Below are 18235 nucleotides of genomic sequence, written 5' to 3' on the forward strand. Positions count from 1 at the left end.
GGTGTCACAAATTCCGAACATCAAGTTCCGGCACTTATGCAGAAGGGATCTCAGGCACGCAGATGCCCTGGCATATATATCATCCATGCTGAAGGACGAAAGCATCGAAGCTATTAAAATAACAAGGGTATACGAGCCTTCGATTACACCTCAATTCTCCTTCGCTACCAATCAAGATACAGTGGAAGAAAATACCGAAGACCAGGTAGGAGAGGACATCCATAACGATTTCGACGAAGAAGATATCCTGTCAAGAGCAAATCAAGACGATTACTTCAGCAACGAAGATGATTGGAGAACGGCGATCCATGCGTTTCTCGAAAAGGGAAGTTTACCCGCGGACCATAAACAGGCTAGGAAAATACTCTCCAAAGCAGGAAGATATGATCTTCGGGATGGGGTCATGTACAAGAAATCCTTCCTCGGACCGTTACTACGTTGCTTATCTCGAAAAGAGGGGCACCGAATTCTAAATGACATCCATTATGGGGACGCAGGGAATCATAGCGGTATGAGATCACTAGCCGACAAAGCCAAAACGCAAGGATATTGCTGGCCCCCGATGATACAGGATGCCGTAAGAATGTCCCGACGATGCGAAAAATGTCAGCGTTTCGCCAAAAAGATACACGCGCCAGCAACAATGTTAAATTCTGTAGATAGCCCGTGGACATTCGCAAAATGGGGCATAGATATCGTAGGGCCTTTCATCGAAGGATCAGGGAAAAGACGATTTTTGATAGTAGCCACGGACTACTTCAGTAAATGGGTGGAAGCTAAATCCTTAGCTAGGATCAGAGACGTGGATGTGTTTACTTTCATATTCCAGAACATCATCTGCAGGTTCGGCATACCAGCAGAAATCGTATCCGATAATGGTAAGCAATTACAAGGGAAAAACATAGACATGCTCTTCGATGCTTTCAAAATAAGGAAGAATAAATCCACCCCTATATACCCTCAAAGCAACGGACAAGCGGAAGCCACCAACAAGACCCTCGCCCTTATCCTCAAAAAACAATTAGACGAACATAAGGGGCGGTGGTGTGAACAGTTACATAATGTGTTATGGGCATACAGGACAACGCGAAGATCTGCCACTGGGGAATCCCCGTTTCTTCTCACTTATGGAGCTGAAGCAGTCATCCCTACAGAGATACTCATTCCAACCACAAAGATCGAAGCGTGGGAGAAAAATCTCACAACAGACATGATGTTAGAGAGATTGGACGACCTAGAAGAAAGAAGGGAAGCAGCATTGCAGAAGATGGAAAATTACCAACGAAGACTTGCAAGGGAGTACAACAAAAAGGTAAAGCTTCGGAATTTTGTAGAGGGGCAGTATGTGTTGAGAAAAATCCCACAGTATCAACGAGAGAAGAGATGGGGAAAGTTAGCACCTACGTGGGGAGGACCTTTTATAATACACGATATTGCGGGAAGCGGTTCCTACTACCTTCGTAATCTGAAAGGCGAAGTCCTCCGACATCCTTGGAATGCTAAGTGGCTCAAACCATACTTCCCATAGGGGCAACGCAGCCTTGCAACTGCGTGAAGGGTACCAGAATAAGAAGGGAGCGTGACCACTCTACATGTTTCTATCTCTGGACGAGGAATTGCAGGCCTCAACCTATCAATCAAACAAGCTTTTTATATATCAACTAAACCTATCGACAATATTGGGGAAAGTAGTTAATCTACAATCTCTCAGGGCTCCCCCGTCAGTGTCCATAAGTGTAAGACCAGGGGGAAGGCACCCAACCAATCTTAAGGCAATGGGTCAACGGAATGGGTGTATGTAAATTTTTTAACCCCATATCCTAGAACGTTGCCTCGGCCCCCACCGTCTGGGAATCCTCTGGCCAAGGGTTCGCCAGCGGGGTGACAGGTCTCAAGCCGATCACGAAGGTACCTCCCTTCGGGATCGCACCCAAACACTTCAAATCCTCTTGTATTTTTAGAGTCTTTCATCACAATGACTAAAATAAAACAACAAACTGATATTGCAGGTATATCAAAAAAATGATCCATTTCATAAAGGTTGGTTACAAAAAGCGACAAGACCATGGATTGTAAATATACACATCCAAAATTTACAAGGAATACACACCAAAAATATTCTCTTTTCACCAAAAATTTACAAGGAATCTCAACGGAAGCATAACGATGCTGCGGTCTCTACTTAGAAGAGGCCACCACATCAGCAGGATTGTTCCGAAGAGTTGAAGGGACGCTCCCACCAGACGAGGGTCCCGAAGAGCCAGGCAGGGAAGCAGGCACTGGACGACGTGGATAGCTTTTCACAAGGCCATGCTCGGTCTTAAGGCCAAGCTCAATCTTCTCCAGCATCTTGTTTGTATCCTCAGCCAATTGACACCGAGCCTTGTGCTTAATAACTATCGTCCGCTGTTGTGCTTGGGATAACAATGAAGACAGACGATTCACTTCTTTAGAAGCTGCACCAATGGCCTCTTCGCGGGACGCCGCCAAACTCTTAAAATGATTAGTCTGTTCTTCCTGCTGCGTTAAGGAAGATTGAGCCTTTTTAAGCTTTTCATTTGCAACGCGGAGTTGTCCCTCGAGCTCTGAAAAAGACAACACAAGGGAGTTAGCACAGTAAAGACACAAGCACACTCGATGAAATAGAGTTATACCTTCGACACAAGCCGAAGCCTCTTCATACTCATTAACAACCGCATCTCGCGCTTCATCAAGATGGTCATATTCCGCGGATAATTTCTTATAATCTAGTTGAAGGTTGGTGAGAGTAAATTGACTGGCATCTAATTCTACCTGCTTCATCGAATCCATGTGACGAAGGTGGTCGACCTCTTTGTTTATCTCTGATACCCCCTTGCTCAATCTGTACATACACACTTCAAGATTTCTCTCAGACTCAGCCTGACGAGCTACTTCAGCGCGGGACGCGGCAAGGGCCTTGCTTAGAGCATCGGCTTCGGCACGGGCATTGTCCCTTTCTCTGGAAAGACACAACACACTATCTTTAACTCTTGGAAAAGGGAAGGATCGAGCCTTTTGTAATTCCTCTTCCATAAGTTGTATCCTAGACTCCAACAAGGAAGTACGCTCATGGGATTCCCACAAATTCTCACGTGTCCACAACAGTGTACCGTTGAATAAAGCACGGTCATGGTTATACAGATTCTGCATATCAACTATTTGAACATGCCTTGCGCGCCATACCTCAGCCCGAGCGTCCCACTTTTTGGCTTCGCTTTTAATTTTATCAACAAGCTCTTTGATACGAGATTTATGTCGTGCCCTTTCATTGCGGAGCCATATCAGCTCGGGGATGCCACCCAATGAAGATAGCGTGGGGAGACTCAGACAGAACACCCTAAGTAATGAAGGAATTATGACACATTGCTAGGGAAGAATAGGAAAAAGAGACAAACTTGTGAAAGCTGAAACTTGGCCGCGAGTTTGTTCTAACTCGGCGCGAACGAATGCAAGCTCTGAACGAAGACCATCCTCCGCTTCACCAGCTTTTCTTTCTCTTTGAGGTTTTTCTTCAGCTCTTCAATTTCCACCTCAGCCGCAGATAATTCCTTTTCTCTGTGACGAAGCTTAGCCTCGAGCTTCAGAGATTTCGCTTTGAAGAACTGATACAGCACGTGGTTACAATGCTCACTCATCATCATCTACACATCAAGACGACAAACATTATTTTATCGAAGAATTCGATCGTCACGAAGAAATATGTATGAAAATTTACCTCCAAGACACGCTGCTAAGGAAAGCCATATTGATACCCGTCGGCTATGGCCATCATATCCGCAACGGAAGAAGGAGGCTCAGACACAAGGGTAGATTCAGGAACACTCAAATTTCTTCACCAGGCCTCAGATACCCGCGCCTTGGAAGACATTTCCATCATACGATAGGTATACGCATCAGAATCCTTTTCACCAGTAATAACCGGGGCGGGATGAGGGACAAATAGCTCCTTTTTCTTGAGCCAATCCATTATGGCGTCCTCACCCTCAGATGTCGGCGAATGAGGAAGATCCGCGGCAGGCGAATCAATCACCGACTTCCCCTTTTCTGATATGGCCCCTTCAGCACAAATGTCGGCACCAACATGCGCACCATGCTCCTCCACGCCACCATCCTGAACAGCAGCGTCTTCGTTATCAGCAACCCCGAGCACATCCCAATCGTCATTGGGGGAAAGTAGAGAGAAGTCCTCAGGAAAATCGAGGGCATCGTCGAAGAACTCCCCTGTGGAATACATCCGGTCAAAAGAAAACTCTTGAGAAAGGGTGGGGAGAGTATCCGCGGCATCACCAGCAGGGACAGAAATATCACCATTAACACCGCCATCAGCTACCACGGAGTTGTTTCTCCCTTCATCACCATCATGACCCGCACGGACCTCTTCTTAGACATTGAGAGGGAAAGTATCAGTACGTTCCTCCCCATCTGTAATCTCCTCATCCTCAGCAAACTCTTTGTTCACCGAACTGGTAACTTCTTCATGAGCCTCAGCCTCACCCATCACAATGGTAGAAGACTGCTTCGGCTTAATCTTTTTCTTCTTCGACACCTGAACCAACACCACAAAAAGAGTTATTTTTCCCCGAACAGTTGAATTTCTAAAGAAGGAAAAGTGCAGCTAGAAACCGCATACCTGGGCAGTCGAGGCACTCCTCGGTGGAAGTATAGCACCAGAACCTTCCTCCTCGTCTCCCTCAACGACGTCAAGGGAATAAGGAAAATTCATACCTGAGAACTTTAAACGCCAGGGACAGAAATCTCCATAACGAGCAGGAGGAGATTCACGTGGCCTGCTACTCTCAGTAGGACGCCAACCGCGTGGACCGGGAATCCAACCGTACGCCCAAGGACCAACAACTTCGATAACGGTAGCGTGCCACTCGTAGTCATGGTCGCGCTTGATCCTCTCGCGTGCCGGAAAAAGTTTCCGCTGACTAGACCCTTCCGTGCCGGGAACATACTTCAGCTTGGCATCGCTGACCTCATTTAACAGACGAATTTCGCCCCGAGGAGTAGCGAGATTCCGAAGGCTAACACTCCACGGCTTACGGTTCCTACTATTGACGTAATCACCGAAGGAGTTATTGAAATTCTCAGGAGTATACCATTCCTTCTCCGCGGGATTGGGAACGTAACAAGTCATTGTCGTCTCTCCCTTACTCCGCAGATAGCACTCCCTCAGTGCACGGAGATAATTCCCCGATAGTTGCGATACAGAACGGCTGTGAGTATTGGTGGAATAGCCTTCACGACTAGCAAGCACATCATAGTAGAAGGAATCACCTGACTTGTACAACGGCAGCATAAGACCAGCTTCGAACGCTCCAACCGTAGTCAACAAATGAAATTCATCGAACTCATACCTTGAGATAAGCTCATAAGTAATATCATCCTCAGGGGCATAGAAACGAACCTAGAAGGCTTGAAGCTCATGCTTTTCCTTGAATATTTCGAGATCAATATGCTTGAACGTTAATTTTTTCTTGCTGACCGAAACTCTGCGTATCAATGGGGCAGCCTCATCCTCCTCGGCAGGACCGGATGAACCAATGAAAGCCTCGGAAGCCTTTCTCTTCAAAGAAGGATTTTTTGAAGACTCAGCCATCGGAACACCATCTTTGGTATCCTTCCCTTAAAAGAACTTATAGGAGGGGGCGGCAGATGACGCTCGGGCTCTACAGAACGTAGAGGAGGAACATCAAAAGCGACAGCACGAGTCGGTGGCTGCGTACTCCTAACATCATCACGAGGACGAGACACCGCGCGATCGACAAATTTTCGAGACCCAGAAGGATTTGTCGAAGGAACCTCTTCCCTAGAAGATGAGGCCTTCGCCCCAGAAGAAACTCGATTTCTACGAACATCATCTTGAGACTCTCTACGCGGAGGAGATCTCGATAGACCAGAACCAGGAGTCTGATAAGGAAGCCGCGGACGGTCAGACATGGCTGCGAAAAGATTAATCATAAACAAGTCAAAAACAAACACAAGGACATCATAAGATCAAAAAAACCACATAAATAGCAATCCACACACGATAACGCAGAAACCCTAAAATTAGCATACATGCTCGAAACTCCCTAAATCACTACCCTGAAAGGCTCAAGCAAAACAATGGCCTCCTTGATTTAAGACGAAGAACAGGGGCAAACTAGCATGCAAGCATTAAAAGAAGTTCTTCATCACAAACAAGGGACAACAGTAGCAGAAAATTTACAAATCAACATAGCGTAAAACAGTGGAAACAAAGAAAAGAAAAAACTTACCAGCAAAAACAGCAGCAGAAAGAACAAATCAGAAATAAAGAGGAGGCAAGTGTGATTAATGTTAAGGAGGAGAGAATTTAAGGACTGAAGAATGAAGACTGACAGAGAATTTAAATGAAGATTGACAGAGAATTTAAGGGCTGAAGAACAAGGAATGAAGAGCAAGGAATGAAGACGGAGAGAATGAAATTAATTTTTCTCTCTTTCTTAATATACTCGAAAGAAAGAGGAGGAAGTTAAGAGAGGAATGGGAAACGTGCCCATTAAATGAGCAATTAATGCACGAATAAAGAAACATGCCCACGTATCTAGGAGAAGTTATTAGGAGAGAGGAAGAATATGTAACGACTATTTTCTTCAATGCTCCCGCTAAACACTCAAGCCCGAAGAAAAGGGGCAAATTGTGTGCACATATTTCATCATCAAACACGTGTATATAGGAACATACGTGGAGAGCATGCGGACAAAGTCATCAAAGCATGATGACATGTGCCCACAACCAAGATGCCCATCCCGCCGACGTTGGATCTTTGCCCGAACAAATCTAAGGGCAGAAGTTAAAGGATGTTCTGGTAACACGTTGTACTGCGGAGCACCAAATAACTCCCAAAGAGTTACTTTATCTCATCCCCAAAATAAGCCAAGATCAACGATGGAGAGAAGATGTACTGACATGGACGCGACAGAGGCAGAGAACACTTGCCTGACACGAGCAGGCGCCTCAACTACCCGCATTAAACACTCTGAGCAGCATACGTGTCGATCAACCCGTGGAACGAACGAGGATGACTCTGCGTGATGAAGTTACGAACGAAGACCCCTGCGTGATGGACACAAAACACAAGAAGATAAGGTTCCAACGGCCTTCAGAGATGGGTCCCACACTCTAACCCTATAAATACCCCCTCTCCACCAAGAGTAAAGGGATCGAAAAAACTGGGGAAGGAGAGAGAGAAAATATTGTAAGTGTAAGTTAGTCCTTTACAATAGATAGATCTATGTAAACTACAAAGTCACTCGATTATCTTTGTAACCATCAAGTACATAGTGAAACGACAACCCCGTGGATGTAGGCCTTAGTGCTGAACCACGTAAATCCTGGTCTCATTTACACTTCAGCACTTTATTTTTGTCTAACGCTTCATGAGTTTTACTTTTATGCTTCGTTTTCTTTATCTCCCCTTGTGTAAACGCCACTCGCAGTATTCTTAGATGAGGCTATGATAAACCCGAAGGTTTTGAGCCAAGGAATCAATGCCATTGTATTATCAGCACGAGTTGGTACCTAGAGTTTGAATATTGTTTGTGAACATATAGATGCCTACGTGATTTATGTGTTCACAGTTTTTCTGATGATTTTAGCTTTTATGCAGAAATCTTACCTATTCAAATTTCGAGAATACCCGTTTCTATGTGTACCCTATTCACCAGACATTTTATTGTTCATTTTGTCGCTCAATTGAATCGAATTTGGTGATCTTAATAGGTTGTCCGGTTGAAATGATAAGTTGGGTATGATTTTAATTTAATTGTTTATGAGTTGGTTTTTGAATGATTTCGGATACTTGTAGAATTGAGTGTGTTAATTTGATTGATATTATCATATGGGGTGGATCTTTAATTGGCTGTGTATTGATTCTCCATCGCCGAGAAATGCATATCAATTGTTTGAAGAAAAGCCACATATTTTGTTCATGTGAAGTAGAATTTTATGATCCTAAACGATGAACCCCATTTCTCTGTTAATAGTAGGCATTTTGAACAGTGATTTTTGCTTCATCGGATCAAATTCATGACTTCTGGTTAACCAACAGTCAGTAGACAACTCTTTTATTTTGTTCTTGATTCTGGCTTAGATTTTTCATTAGTGATGTCTTTTAATGTATTTGGTCTTTATAAATAGGTATATCCCCTAAACGAACAGTCATTGGTCGCCCATCAATACAAGCAGTAATTTCATTTCTTACCAACATCTGATATATACATCAGGTAAGCACCAGCCATCACTAAAGATGTCCAAAAAACAAAAAAACTTGCAATTATTAGGAAAGAAGATGAGAGTATTTTAGGAAGATCACCGAAATAATTTTTATTTATGCTACGTGTGTCGCAATGCTGACTCAGCTAACTGAAAATTGGATGGAAAAGGTAACGACAGGAGGAAACACTAATGTCAATCTATTTGGGGAGGAAACGCTAATTAGCGATCTTGGCAGGGGAGGAAACGCAAAATAGCCCAATTTTTAATAAGAATTTTACATTAAAAAAAAAAAGAATTATTAATAAGAATTTGGCATAAATTTCTTTAATTAACTAAAGATAATACAAATTCGTGGTTGATCTTGATCCTTCACAAAGATGATTTTAGTGTCCAGAAAGAAGCATCAAATGTACCGGTGATAGTAAAAATAAAAAACCAATAATAATAGGGTTAGGCTTCAAGTCCCAATGGCAGCAGATGGTAAAGCATCTTCTTCTTCCTTCTTCTTCTTCATCTTTTTCTTCTTCCCTCCTCCATTTTTCTTTCTTTTTCTCCAAAGGCAACATTTTTACATATCGTGAGTGTGGGGGTGGGGGGGGGGGGGGGGGGGGGGGGGGGGGGTGGGGGGGGGGGGACTGTCTTTTTGCTATTTGGTTTATTTTCTTTACTAGCTTCTCTGATTCTCCATTACCACTTTCCATAAACTAAATATTTCTCTAAATCGTCACATTTGTTTACAAATTAATATCACGTGCATTATGCACATGTTTGTTGGTGAATATTGTTTCTTTTATATTCTTTCACTCAAGTTGCTTCTGTAGATTCGAATGATCTAAATGTCTGTTGTGTTTGTATTTGAACTGATTTTTATTAGATCTCTGAAACATCGAATATCTGCAAAGAAGGTCTTTCTTTATGTCCTTTGAAAGGACAATGAGATACTTGTCCAAGATTCTTCATGCCCACTGTTTGCAACCAGATCCGTTATTCATCATTTGAGAGTGTGCTATGGACCAAAGGCAGGTGAAAATCACCGTGACCGTTACATCAATACTATATTTGTATAAACCAGGACACCACCCACCCATATAACTTTGACATGAACACAACCGTGACTGTCATTGGCACCAAACAGCTGCAAGAAAATAAATAGCTTGTGTTGCCTAAATAAAGCTCAAGGAACGCTCTTTCGGTATCAAAGAATAAGCGAGAAAAAACTTTGTACCCCTTCTACTGTATTATCTTCAATCTAGCTATATGATTATCCAAGCATTATCAGACAATTATCTTTTCCATTTTGAAATAAGAACCGTATAGTTTTAATATTTCTCAGAAAGCAGAATTGGAACTTTGGAAGTGATACCCACCAGTGTTCTCATAACCATCACATGAAATCAGACTGTGGGTTTTCCATTAAACCATATAAAACACGACTAAAATCCAAATTGCTATTTCAAACCAAGGAAAGACAAAAACTACACTAGTGCTTGTTACAGTCGAAATAATTAAAGAATGGACTGGTCTCAGATGTAAGAGCTACACACATAAAAATACTACAGATACTTAAAAAGAGGGGCATCTTTACTTGAACAATGGAAAATTCTTACAGGGCGCTTTCTCCTTTCTTCTGTGCAACTCTTTTGTCCTCATCTATCTTTTTCTCTCCAATGTGAGGTGTCGATTCATCTTTTTTACCTTGCCGTTTAGGATTTTATACTGGCGTAATATGGGTGGACGGTCGTATTCGTATACAGATGTAGTACGGACTTCAAAGGATTAACTAGAAGTTCATTTTTTCTGGGATTATCACAATTTTTTTGATCGGATGACGATAAGTGTTGAACTCAGGTTCCACTGCCTCACCAGCCTGCAGAAGAGACATTGTATCATCCTTCTCAGTCAGTCTGATATCTAAATGATTTTGCAGAACATGAACTGTAGTTACTGTACCATACAGTATTTGAATCTTGATGGATAATTTTAGCAAAACATGCATTAGTGCACATGTTGTTTTCCTGCATACAGCTTTGTAGTATTTTTTTTGAAATCTCGTAGGGTCTTCTTTTTGTACAAAAGCTGAACTGCTTGCACCACCCTACTTCTTTATCTTCTCTAAACACAACGTAAGATTTTGTGTTCCTTTTGTTTTAATCTGGTAGGAAAGATGAACAGGTGCTGGCTCCGAGTTGGTCTAAACATCATTCCACCTAGTGAAACAACAAACGTGGACGACTCGGTGCCATCCTAATCTGATTGAACATAAGTTACTCAACTCGGTCAGATTCGATGCTTAAGAATACAGATGAAACAATATTCAAATCTGTATCCAATATCCAAACGAATACATCTATTTTCACATACCAATTCCTGTTTTCACAATGCAAATTCATATCAGCTAAAGTGCTAAACATATCACATACAATTCTTAACCCAAATTTTCGAATACTCTGGTAACAAATACTAACGATACTCACATACTCATACTCTGGTAACACAGTAAGCCAGAAAAGGAAAAAAGCTCAATGCAACATAATTAAACATCATTAAGTAACATATCATTATATATTTGAACCACAGAAAAGTTACCCTGCATTTACTCCACCACTGTCTTTATGGTAAAGTTTTAGATTTCCCAATCTGCTTTCTTATTATTGGAACCATGATCTTGATTTCACATAAATCTTCATGATTATTTAATATATATGTGATCTTGAATCAGTTGTCTTCCATTTCCAATAATTTTGGATAACAGCCAATTTCAAAATAACATCTTAAAAGAAAAAAGAACCTGAAAAGGTTGATGATTTTTTCTCTAGCCATGTATTTATTGATGAAGAAACAAGAATGAAAAACGCCATAATTATTTTGTTATCGCCTCTAGCTAAAGTTCCGTCAACTTTATGGAAACGAAAAAGAGAGATAAACATAATTACGATTGAACCCTATCCTATATACAGCTGATAGCAATTACAGTACTAAAAGATTTTCGAATTTGTAATCCTGAAAAGCTGATTACAGTGACCCATACTACAAAAACGAGATAATACGATTTGCAGAAGTCCTTCATGAATGATTACCTGGTATCATGGGTTTGTTATAGATACAAGACGCATAATTATGAACATTGGGTTTACTTTCTGAATTTTAGTTTGGGTGGAATTGAAAATGTTATTTACAGTTCTACTGTCACAAAGTCCCGAGTGCTGAAACTGCAGAGTACCCTAAACATATTTTGCAACCCCACAAAATCTTATAATTCAGAAGTAAGAAGAGCTCCAAAATACAAAAATAAGACCTAGGCTAAAATGATGTTTTAAGCAGGTTGATAATAATCAAGAAAGTAGAATCTTAGAACTTAATTAAAGAGGAAACTCTTAATCATTCATGACAAAACAACTAATTTCAAGAACAAAATTGATACTCCTATAAAAGTAGACAATGATATATTACATTGCTGAGTCGCAAAATCATTTTAGAATCCAAACGGGATCTACCTTTAACGAAAATCACTGCATTTAAAGATTTGTTTCAACTGTAATGAGTGTTTTGTAAATCTATGAAAACAAAGAAGGTTTAGGTATGAAACATTTGAATTAAAGAAGACTGACAAAGCCATGTGAGAAGACTTGATGGGTGGTGATAGTGGTGGTGTGGGGGTGCCGAGACGGTGGTGGTGGGGGAGTAAGGATGTAAGATGATTTAGCCATAGAAGCTAAGTACAAACCCTCTTTTGTCCTGGATAACGGAATGATGGAAAATAAAGTAGATAAATCTCATTACAAATCCCTCTCTTTTGTTTAAAGTAGCATAAAACTTGCTAAATGCTAGCCAACGCACTCGGATGATAACGCAAACAAAAGCATTTCATTTGGATAGAAGTTCATTTTTCAGCTTTTGGTGAAATGGTGGAATATGTGACATAGAATGATTTTCGGTGATCAAGTCTCTCATTAGCCATCTAAGATGTATGTAACGAATGCATGGTACCAATGAACTAACACTTAGATGAGTACAGTGCTTATTATCATTTTCTACATGAGGTTAAGAAGTAATCTGAGTACCTTTAAAATTGGAGATAGTGCGCGAAGACTGGTAGTTCCTAATGGCGATGCCGGGCTAGTTCTGGATGCAGCTTGTCGAATCTACTATTAACTAATTCACCAAAACAAATTAGTTAGTATAATTACGCGCAGGTCAATCTAACATATAAGAACATTGTGTGTTCACTTATTCTGATTGAAAATTCTAACGGACAAGTAAAATAACCAATTCAACTGGTTGAGCAGATAACATCACCATTCAAATGATATACATATCGGAAACAATAACAGCAAACACGTACAAGTTCCGAATACAGGAGAGAGTACAAGGACTATAAGCAAGATATGTTGTTAATCAGACTCACTGACTAAAAAGAGTTGACACTCGACAGCTAGTGCAAGGGGGATAGTATCAAGTTTTTAATAGGGGCACAAAATCACTGCAAAACTTGCACAGAATAGCTTATATTATAGATATAGGCCTCCGGATAAAATGGCAACATAGCCACAAGACTGAACCACCAACAGAACAAAGACACACCAAGATTCAGTCCATGCATGCTGCAGACACTAAATTAAACTAATCCACAGATGTTGTTTGAACCATTTCCACTCTTTAGGAAGTCAGCGGGATTTATCATTTTTTGACAAATCATGTATTTTCCTACTACAGGCCTTCTAGGTGTGATACATGCAGTTCAAAATACTCATGTGTGTAGGTATCCTTGATAATATGACAGTTGCTTTCTAGGCCACGTATTTTTTTCCTGGTCAAAAAGTTAAACCAGGCGCCCTTAATGCCGTCTATGATGTTTGATAAACTCGCATTAGTTCACGAATTATTGGTTTATTGTAAAGAAATATGAATGGCTCTATTAGCTAATCTACTCATCACCATCACCTAGCACCTATGTGTCACTCAAATTATCCCACCAGATAGTCATGCCATTTTTGCAATTGACCCCCCAATATCCTTTCTATCCACTTCCAACCAATGGCAGTCTTGTTTAAACAAGCTCAGGCGTAGAAATATGATAGCTCAATCAGAAGAATATTATACTACTGCAGCAGCATATTTTCCATAAACCTCAATTTCAGATCAAGCAGTAAATCTATACTCACTATTGAACTAAATAGTGAAACACGCAATCATTATTAAAAATGAAGAAATGGCAACGAGGTACTAGGAGAACTTCACTCAGCAAGTGCTACAACTTCTTTATAAGAAATTAGTCAATTACACTAACAAGATATGAGAAATCAGACAAGCAGAAACATAAGGTAGACTAGAGGTAATGAAACTACACAATACTGGAGACTGGTGTATATATAATGTGAGCATCAATAGCATCCAAGATTTCGATTACATACAGATTTCCATACCAATAATTTAGAACATTGACATAAGGGACAGAACTAAGCTTACTCTCGCAATCCTTGCACAAGCATAGATGCCTGCAAGGCAACAAAAGCATGCAAACCTGATTAATTTGCAAACCTTACAAGTCATTGACTCCTTGAATTCTGTGTTTGTGTTGCCAATGAGATGGAAATCAATAGCTCCGTTATTGCAATATGATGCCGCATCGTCTACCTCGCTATCACCACACCCTTCTTTGACATCTCTATTTTGGGCTAGCCGTATATTGGACTTAAGTGTATCAATAAAATTCTCATATAACTTTGCTCGATGTTTCCACTCATCCGCTTCTGCAATTAACTGTTTAATTTGTTCTTCCAATTCATTATTCTTGTTATCAATGCGTTCCACCTCCGCTTCTTTCTCTATAAGCTTTTGAGCTATCCTTTCTTCCGCAAGTGCAATAGTTCGGAATTGGTTAGCTTGAACTTTCTCAAGGATCAATTGTCTCAGTCTCTCACCCTAAATACAAAACCAAAATTCGAGAATTCTTAGTTAAACTAAAATTCAAAAAACTATCTAAAACAAAACCCTAGTTCCATATGATCCTAATATTGATTGCTAAGGACTAGGATATCAAAAACATATGCTCTCACAAGTCACAAGAATCATACAAATTCAATAAACCTTCAGTACCTGAACTTTGACGAAATGATCAATCTCAGCATCTTGTCTCTGAAACTCACGATCAATTTCATCATCAAAGAAAGAGTAAACTGGAGTTTCTCCAGATGTAACATTACGCCTATCATCAAGAGATAAACCTAAACCCGTAGAAACTGGTCGAGTTTGTAAGAAATCTAGTGACGAAATCTGTGAATTAGTATTACTATTATGATTGTTGATATTGTCGTAATACCGATTATTATTATTATTATCTAGGAAATCCTGTTCTTTTAATCTTTTTCTAGAAATTTCCACACCATTAGCCCATTGCAAATCACCTCCATCGAAGACATCGCCAGGAGCCAAACCAGGAACATGAACTAAAGACCAGAAAATACAAACAGATAAGAAACCGTATATGAAATTTATAAAGAGATTACGAACAAAAATATCAATACCATAGGAATAAGAGTATTAGGGGTGTTTACATGGAGGAATGTACTGCGGGTAAGTTTGATCAACGAGATTACTACAGGAGTTGTAGAAATTAATTGGTCCAGATTGCTGCTGCTGTTGCAGGAATTGGTGTTGAGGTATCCCCATAGTCAAAGATCAGACGCCGTAGAAGAAGAAAGAAAGAAAGAGGAAACTGTAGAGAGAGAAATGAGGGAAAATGGACTAGTTGAGAAGGGTTGTGACTCCATTTTTGAATGATTTTTTATGGACCATGGTTTTTTTGAGGGGACCATGGTTTTATTAGGTCACCTTCCCTATAATGATAAGGGGTTCCTAAAATGTTGAAATGACTAACCTACCCTTAATCTAATTTAATTTAAAACCAACCTAATAACCATCCATGTATATATAACCGCCACCTCCTCATCACCACCGCCGATTACCACCACCACCACTTCCGATTATCACCACCACCAACCACCGATTACCACCACCACCGCCCACCACCGCCGATTACCACCACCACCAACCACCGATTACCACCACCACCACCGTCTATTTAAGAAATGTAACAACATCAATGCAATCACAATTAAGTTCTGTTATCTGATAATTTTATCGAGTATAAAAGACGCAAGCCGCAGCCTGATTCTGCCATGAGACCACTCCGGAGGTATTTTCCAACAAACCCTTCACTTTAATTTGATTTTGATTGCTTCAATCGAATAGAAATCATCAAAATAGGGTTTTAGTAGGAGTTACAGAACCATGTTCGGTTAGGCCGATTTTCCAAAAAACCCTAGTTTACTAACCGAACTTCTTGAAAATGAAGAACACGAAGAACAGTTCGGTTCTATTGGATTTAAAACTAAGTCACCGAACTCTCTGTTCGGTTGTTTCGCAAAAAATTTTAAAACTACAAAGTAATCGAACTCCACCCTTAGAACCGAAAAAAAAACAAATCCAGTCTAACCGAACTGTGTTGTTGTGGCCACTATGTTGAGTTCCAAAATAACCGAACTTAGCCAATAGAGTTCGGTTTTTTCGCAAAAAATTTTAAAACTACAAAGTAACCGAACTTAGCCAATAGACGCTGGAACTTCACATTTTTTTTGTTTGTTAAGTTCGGTAACTTCACAATTTTATCGCAGAAACCGAACTCAAAGTTCGGTAGGTTAGCTGTTAGGTTCAAGTTTGCGAAAGAACCGAACTTTGTAAACTTATATACTCTTATATTATGTAGAGTTCGGTTAGATCAAAAGTGCATGCAGTTTGCGAACCAACCGAAATTTGTACACCAAAGTTCGGTTAGTTGAGAACCAACCGAAAATAACGCTGTAACACCTAGAAATTCTATTATTAGAGAGTTCGGTAACCTGCGTGTTTGGAACAAGTAACCGAACTACACTTTCAAATGAGTTCGGTTACTTGTTCATCTCACGGGGCAACCGAACTACAGCTTCAGATGAGTTCGGTTACTTGTTCTTCATATAAAGTAACCGAACTGTTCAAAATCCAGTTCAAATCCGGATCATTTTGAAGATTAACAAATATTCTAGGAGAGGATGGAGATGGAGATGAAGAATCATATGAGTTTTCATCATTTGAATACTCAAACTTAGTGAATTGGAAAAAAAATCTATTTTCCATGTTTTTCTCCTTCATCTTCTCTAACTCTACTCTCTCAATAATTCTACTCAACTAATAATAAACCCATCTTTTAATTTAATCTCACTAATTGTTTTTAACTAAATCATTCACTACTCATCACCCAAAATTAATCAGGAGGGTAATTTAGGTATTAATATAAATATCTAGATAAGGGGTGACCTATATTTACTTCTAATGTCTTTACTCAAAATAAAACCATGGTCCCCAAAAAATCGTTCCCATTTTTCGTTTTAGATGGGCCAAAAACATGTATGTTTGGGGTGAGCATTGGGCCAAAAATCCGTAAATCCAATCCGGCTCACCTTATCTGTGCGAGTAGGTGCCCGAACCTTTCAATTTTCAACAATGGACTGAATGCGAATATAACTTCTTAGATCCAACAGATTTTGGATTGGGTGTGGTTGTGGGGCTATCAATGGGTTCGGGTCCTCCCGCGTACCACTAGATCCGGACTCGGACCCTACTAATAGAAGTCGGGTCCGGTTTTTAACGGTTATGAGTCCTTGTTCCTAAATTTGTGGACCCAAGAATGGACTCGTTTACCCATCGGTTCCGAGTACCCGTTGGTATTAAGAAAAATATAAAGAAAATCTTAAAAACTTAATTTCTTTCACTTTTTAGCTTGAATCTAAATTATTTTTATAAAAAATTATAATTATTTCTTTATTAATGTACTAAATAAAGATCAAATGTAACAAAAAAAATGAAAAAAATCAAAACCAAAACTAGCAAAAATGCTTATATATTTGCTAAAATGATGCATAAAAGGATGAAAAACATCTTTATTAATGCACTAAATAAAGATTAAATGCAAGAAAAAACTGAAAAAAAATATCAAAGTCAAAACTAGGAAAATGCTTATAATTTTGCTAAAAAAATGCATAAAAAGATGAACAACCGGGTACTCGACGGGTATTACCCGTTTGGACCCATTGAGATTCAGGTAATTACTCGCCGGGTCCTAAGTTGTTAATGAGTCCAACTTTAGGACCTTGTTGATGGGAAAAAATGATTTGCGGGTTTTTTAGGAAGTGAAGAGACGACCGTGCGGACGGGACTCCTCGACTGAGCAAACTGCTTAACCTCAAACAGATGCACTGCACGGGAGTGCTTTGAGTTCGAGAGATCAATCTGTAGGACTCCGGCCTAAACCAAAAAAATGGTCGTTCCAGAGTCAGTTCGGTCACAAAGAGGAAATATGGTCGATCTGTATGAGGGAAGCTGAGAAGTGTGTGAGATCAATGGTGAAGGATTGTGAATGTGTTGTAGGTTTCTGCAAATTCTTGAACTGCTGAGTTCAGATGAAGGATCTGCTCTGTTGAGAGTTACTGAAAATTTTAGGTATAGACGAACATTGTCAATCTTCTTCTCAATCATGAGTTCAAAGACTTATTTATATTTCTAGAATGTAGACACATTGATCTCTAGTAAGTGTGACGGTTGCTCGAGTGAAAGAGCGAAAAAGTGGGAAATCGTGGTTAAACCAGTTCCGGGTCATGCGGAGACTTGGTTTATTCTCCACCCACTACTTTGCTAACTCCCTCGACTGCTTGCACGACTTACTCACATTTCTCATCGTGGATGAACACACGTGTTGTAGGCCGCCAGACCAAAACCCTAATTAACATCCCCCATATGACGTGATTGATGTCTCATGAATGTGGAGTCTGCAAGGAAGACGTGTATCTAATTGGTCAGCTATTGACTTGACTAGACAATAATTCTTATCCTTGATGAGTCGAGCATAATGAACGAATGTGGTATGCTCTGAGACTCA

At 40.1% G+C, this 18235-nt stretch overlaps 1 protein-coding gene across 4 annotated transcripts; it reads right to left on the reverse strand.

Moving 5' to 3' along the window:
- Window positions 1–9763: 9763 nt before the first annotated feature.
- LOC113356858 lies at window positions 9764–15034 on the reverse strand. 4 transcript variants are annotated; one of them, XR_003363265.1, is made up of 6 exons: window positions 14820–15034; window positions 14362–14711; window positions 13804–14187; window positions 12327–12417; window positions 10221–10514; window positions 9765–10132 (listed from the first exon to the last, which is right to left on the reverse strand). XR_003363265.1 is itself a non-coding variant. In XM_026600088.1 (4 exons), the coding sequence occupies exons 1-4, from the start codon at window positions 14932–14934 to the stop codon at window positions 12382–12384; spliced, it is 885 nt and encodes a 294-aa protein (XP_026455873.1). In that variant the 5' UTR covers window positions 14935–15034; the 3' UTR covers window positions 12169–12381. The 4 variants fall into 4 exon arrangements, 1 of the variants encoding a protein (XP_026455873.1); XR_003363264.1 differs by having other exon boundaries at window positions 9764–10514; XR_003363266.1 differs by lacking the exon at window positions 10221–10514 and having other exon boundaries at window positions 9768–10132.
- Between the last annotated feature and the right edge of the window lie 3201 nt (window positions 15035–18235).

Source organism: Papaver somniferum, chromosome 3, assembly GCF_003573695.1.
Source record: "Papaver somniferum cultivar HN1 chromosome 3, ASM357369v1, whole genome shotgun sequence".
Taxonomy (NCBI): Eukaryota; Viridiplantae; Streptophyta; class Magnoliopsida; order Ranunculales; family Papaveraceae; genus Papaver; species Papaver somniferum.

Excerpts from the sequence above, each read along its gene's own strand:
- LOC113356858 (XM_026600088.1), bottom strand. The coding sequence starts at position 14,934 with ATGGGGATACCTCAACACCAATTCCTGCAACAGCAGCAGCAATCTGGA. Across the intron at positions 14,712-14,819 it reads CCCGCAGTACATTCCTCCAT|TTCATGTTCCTGGTTTGGCT; the intron begins GTAAACACCCCT and ends TCTGGTCTTTAG. Across the intron at positions 12,418-13,803 it reads AGGAGTCAATGACTTGTAAG|TTAATAGTAGATTCGACAAG; the intron begins GTTTGCAAATTA and ends TTGGTGAATTAG.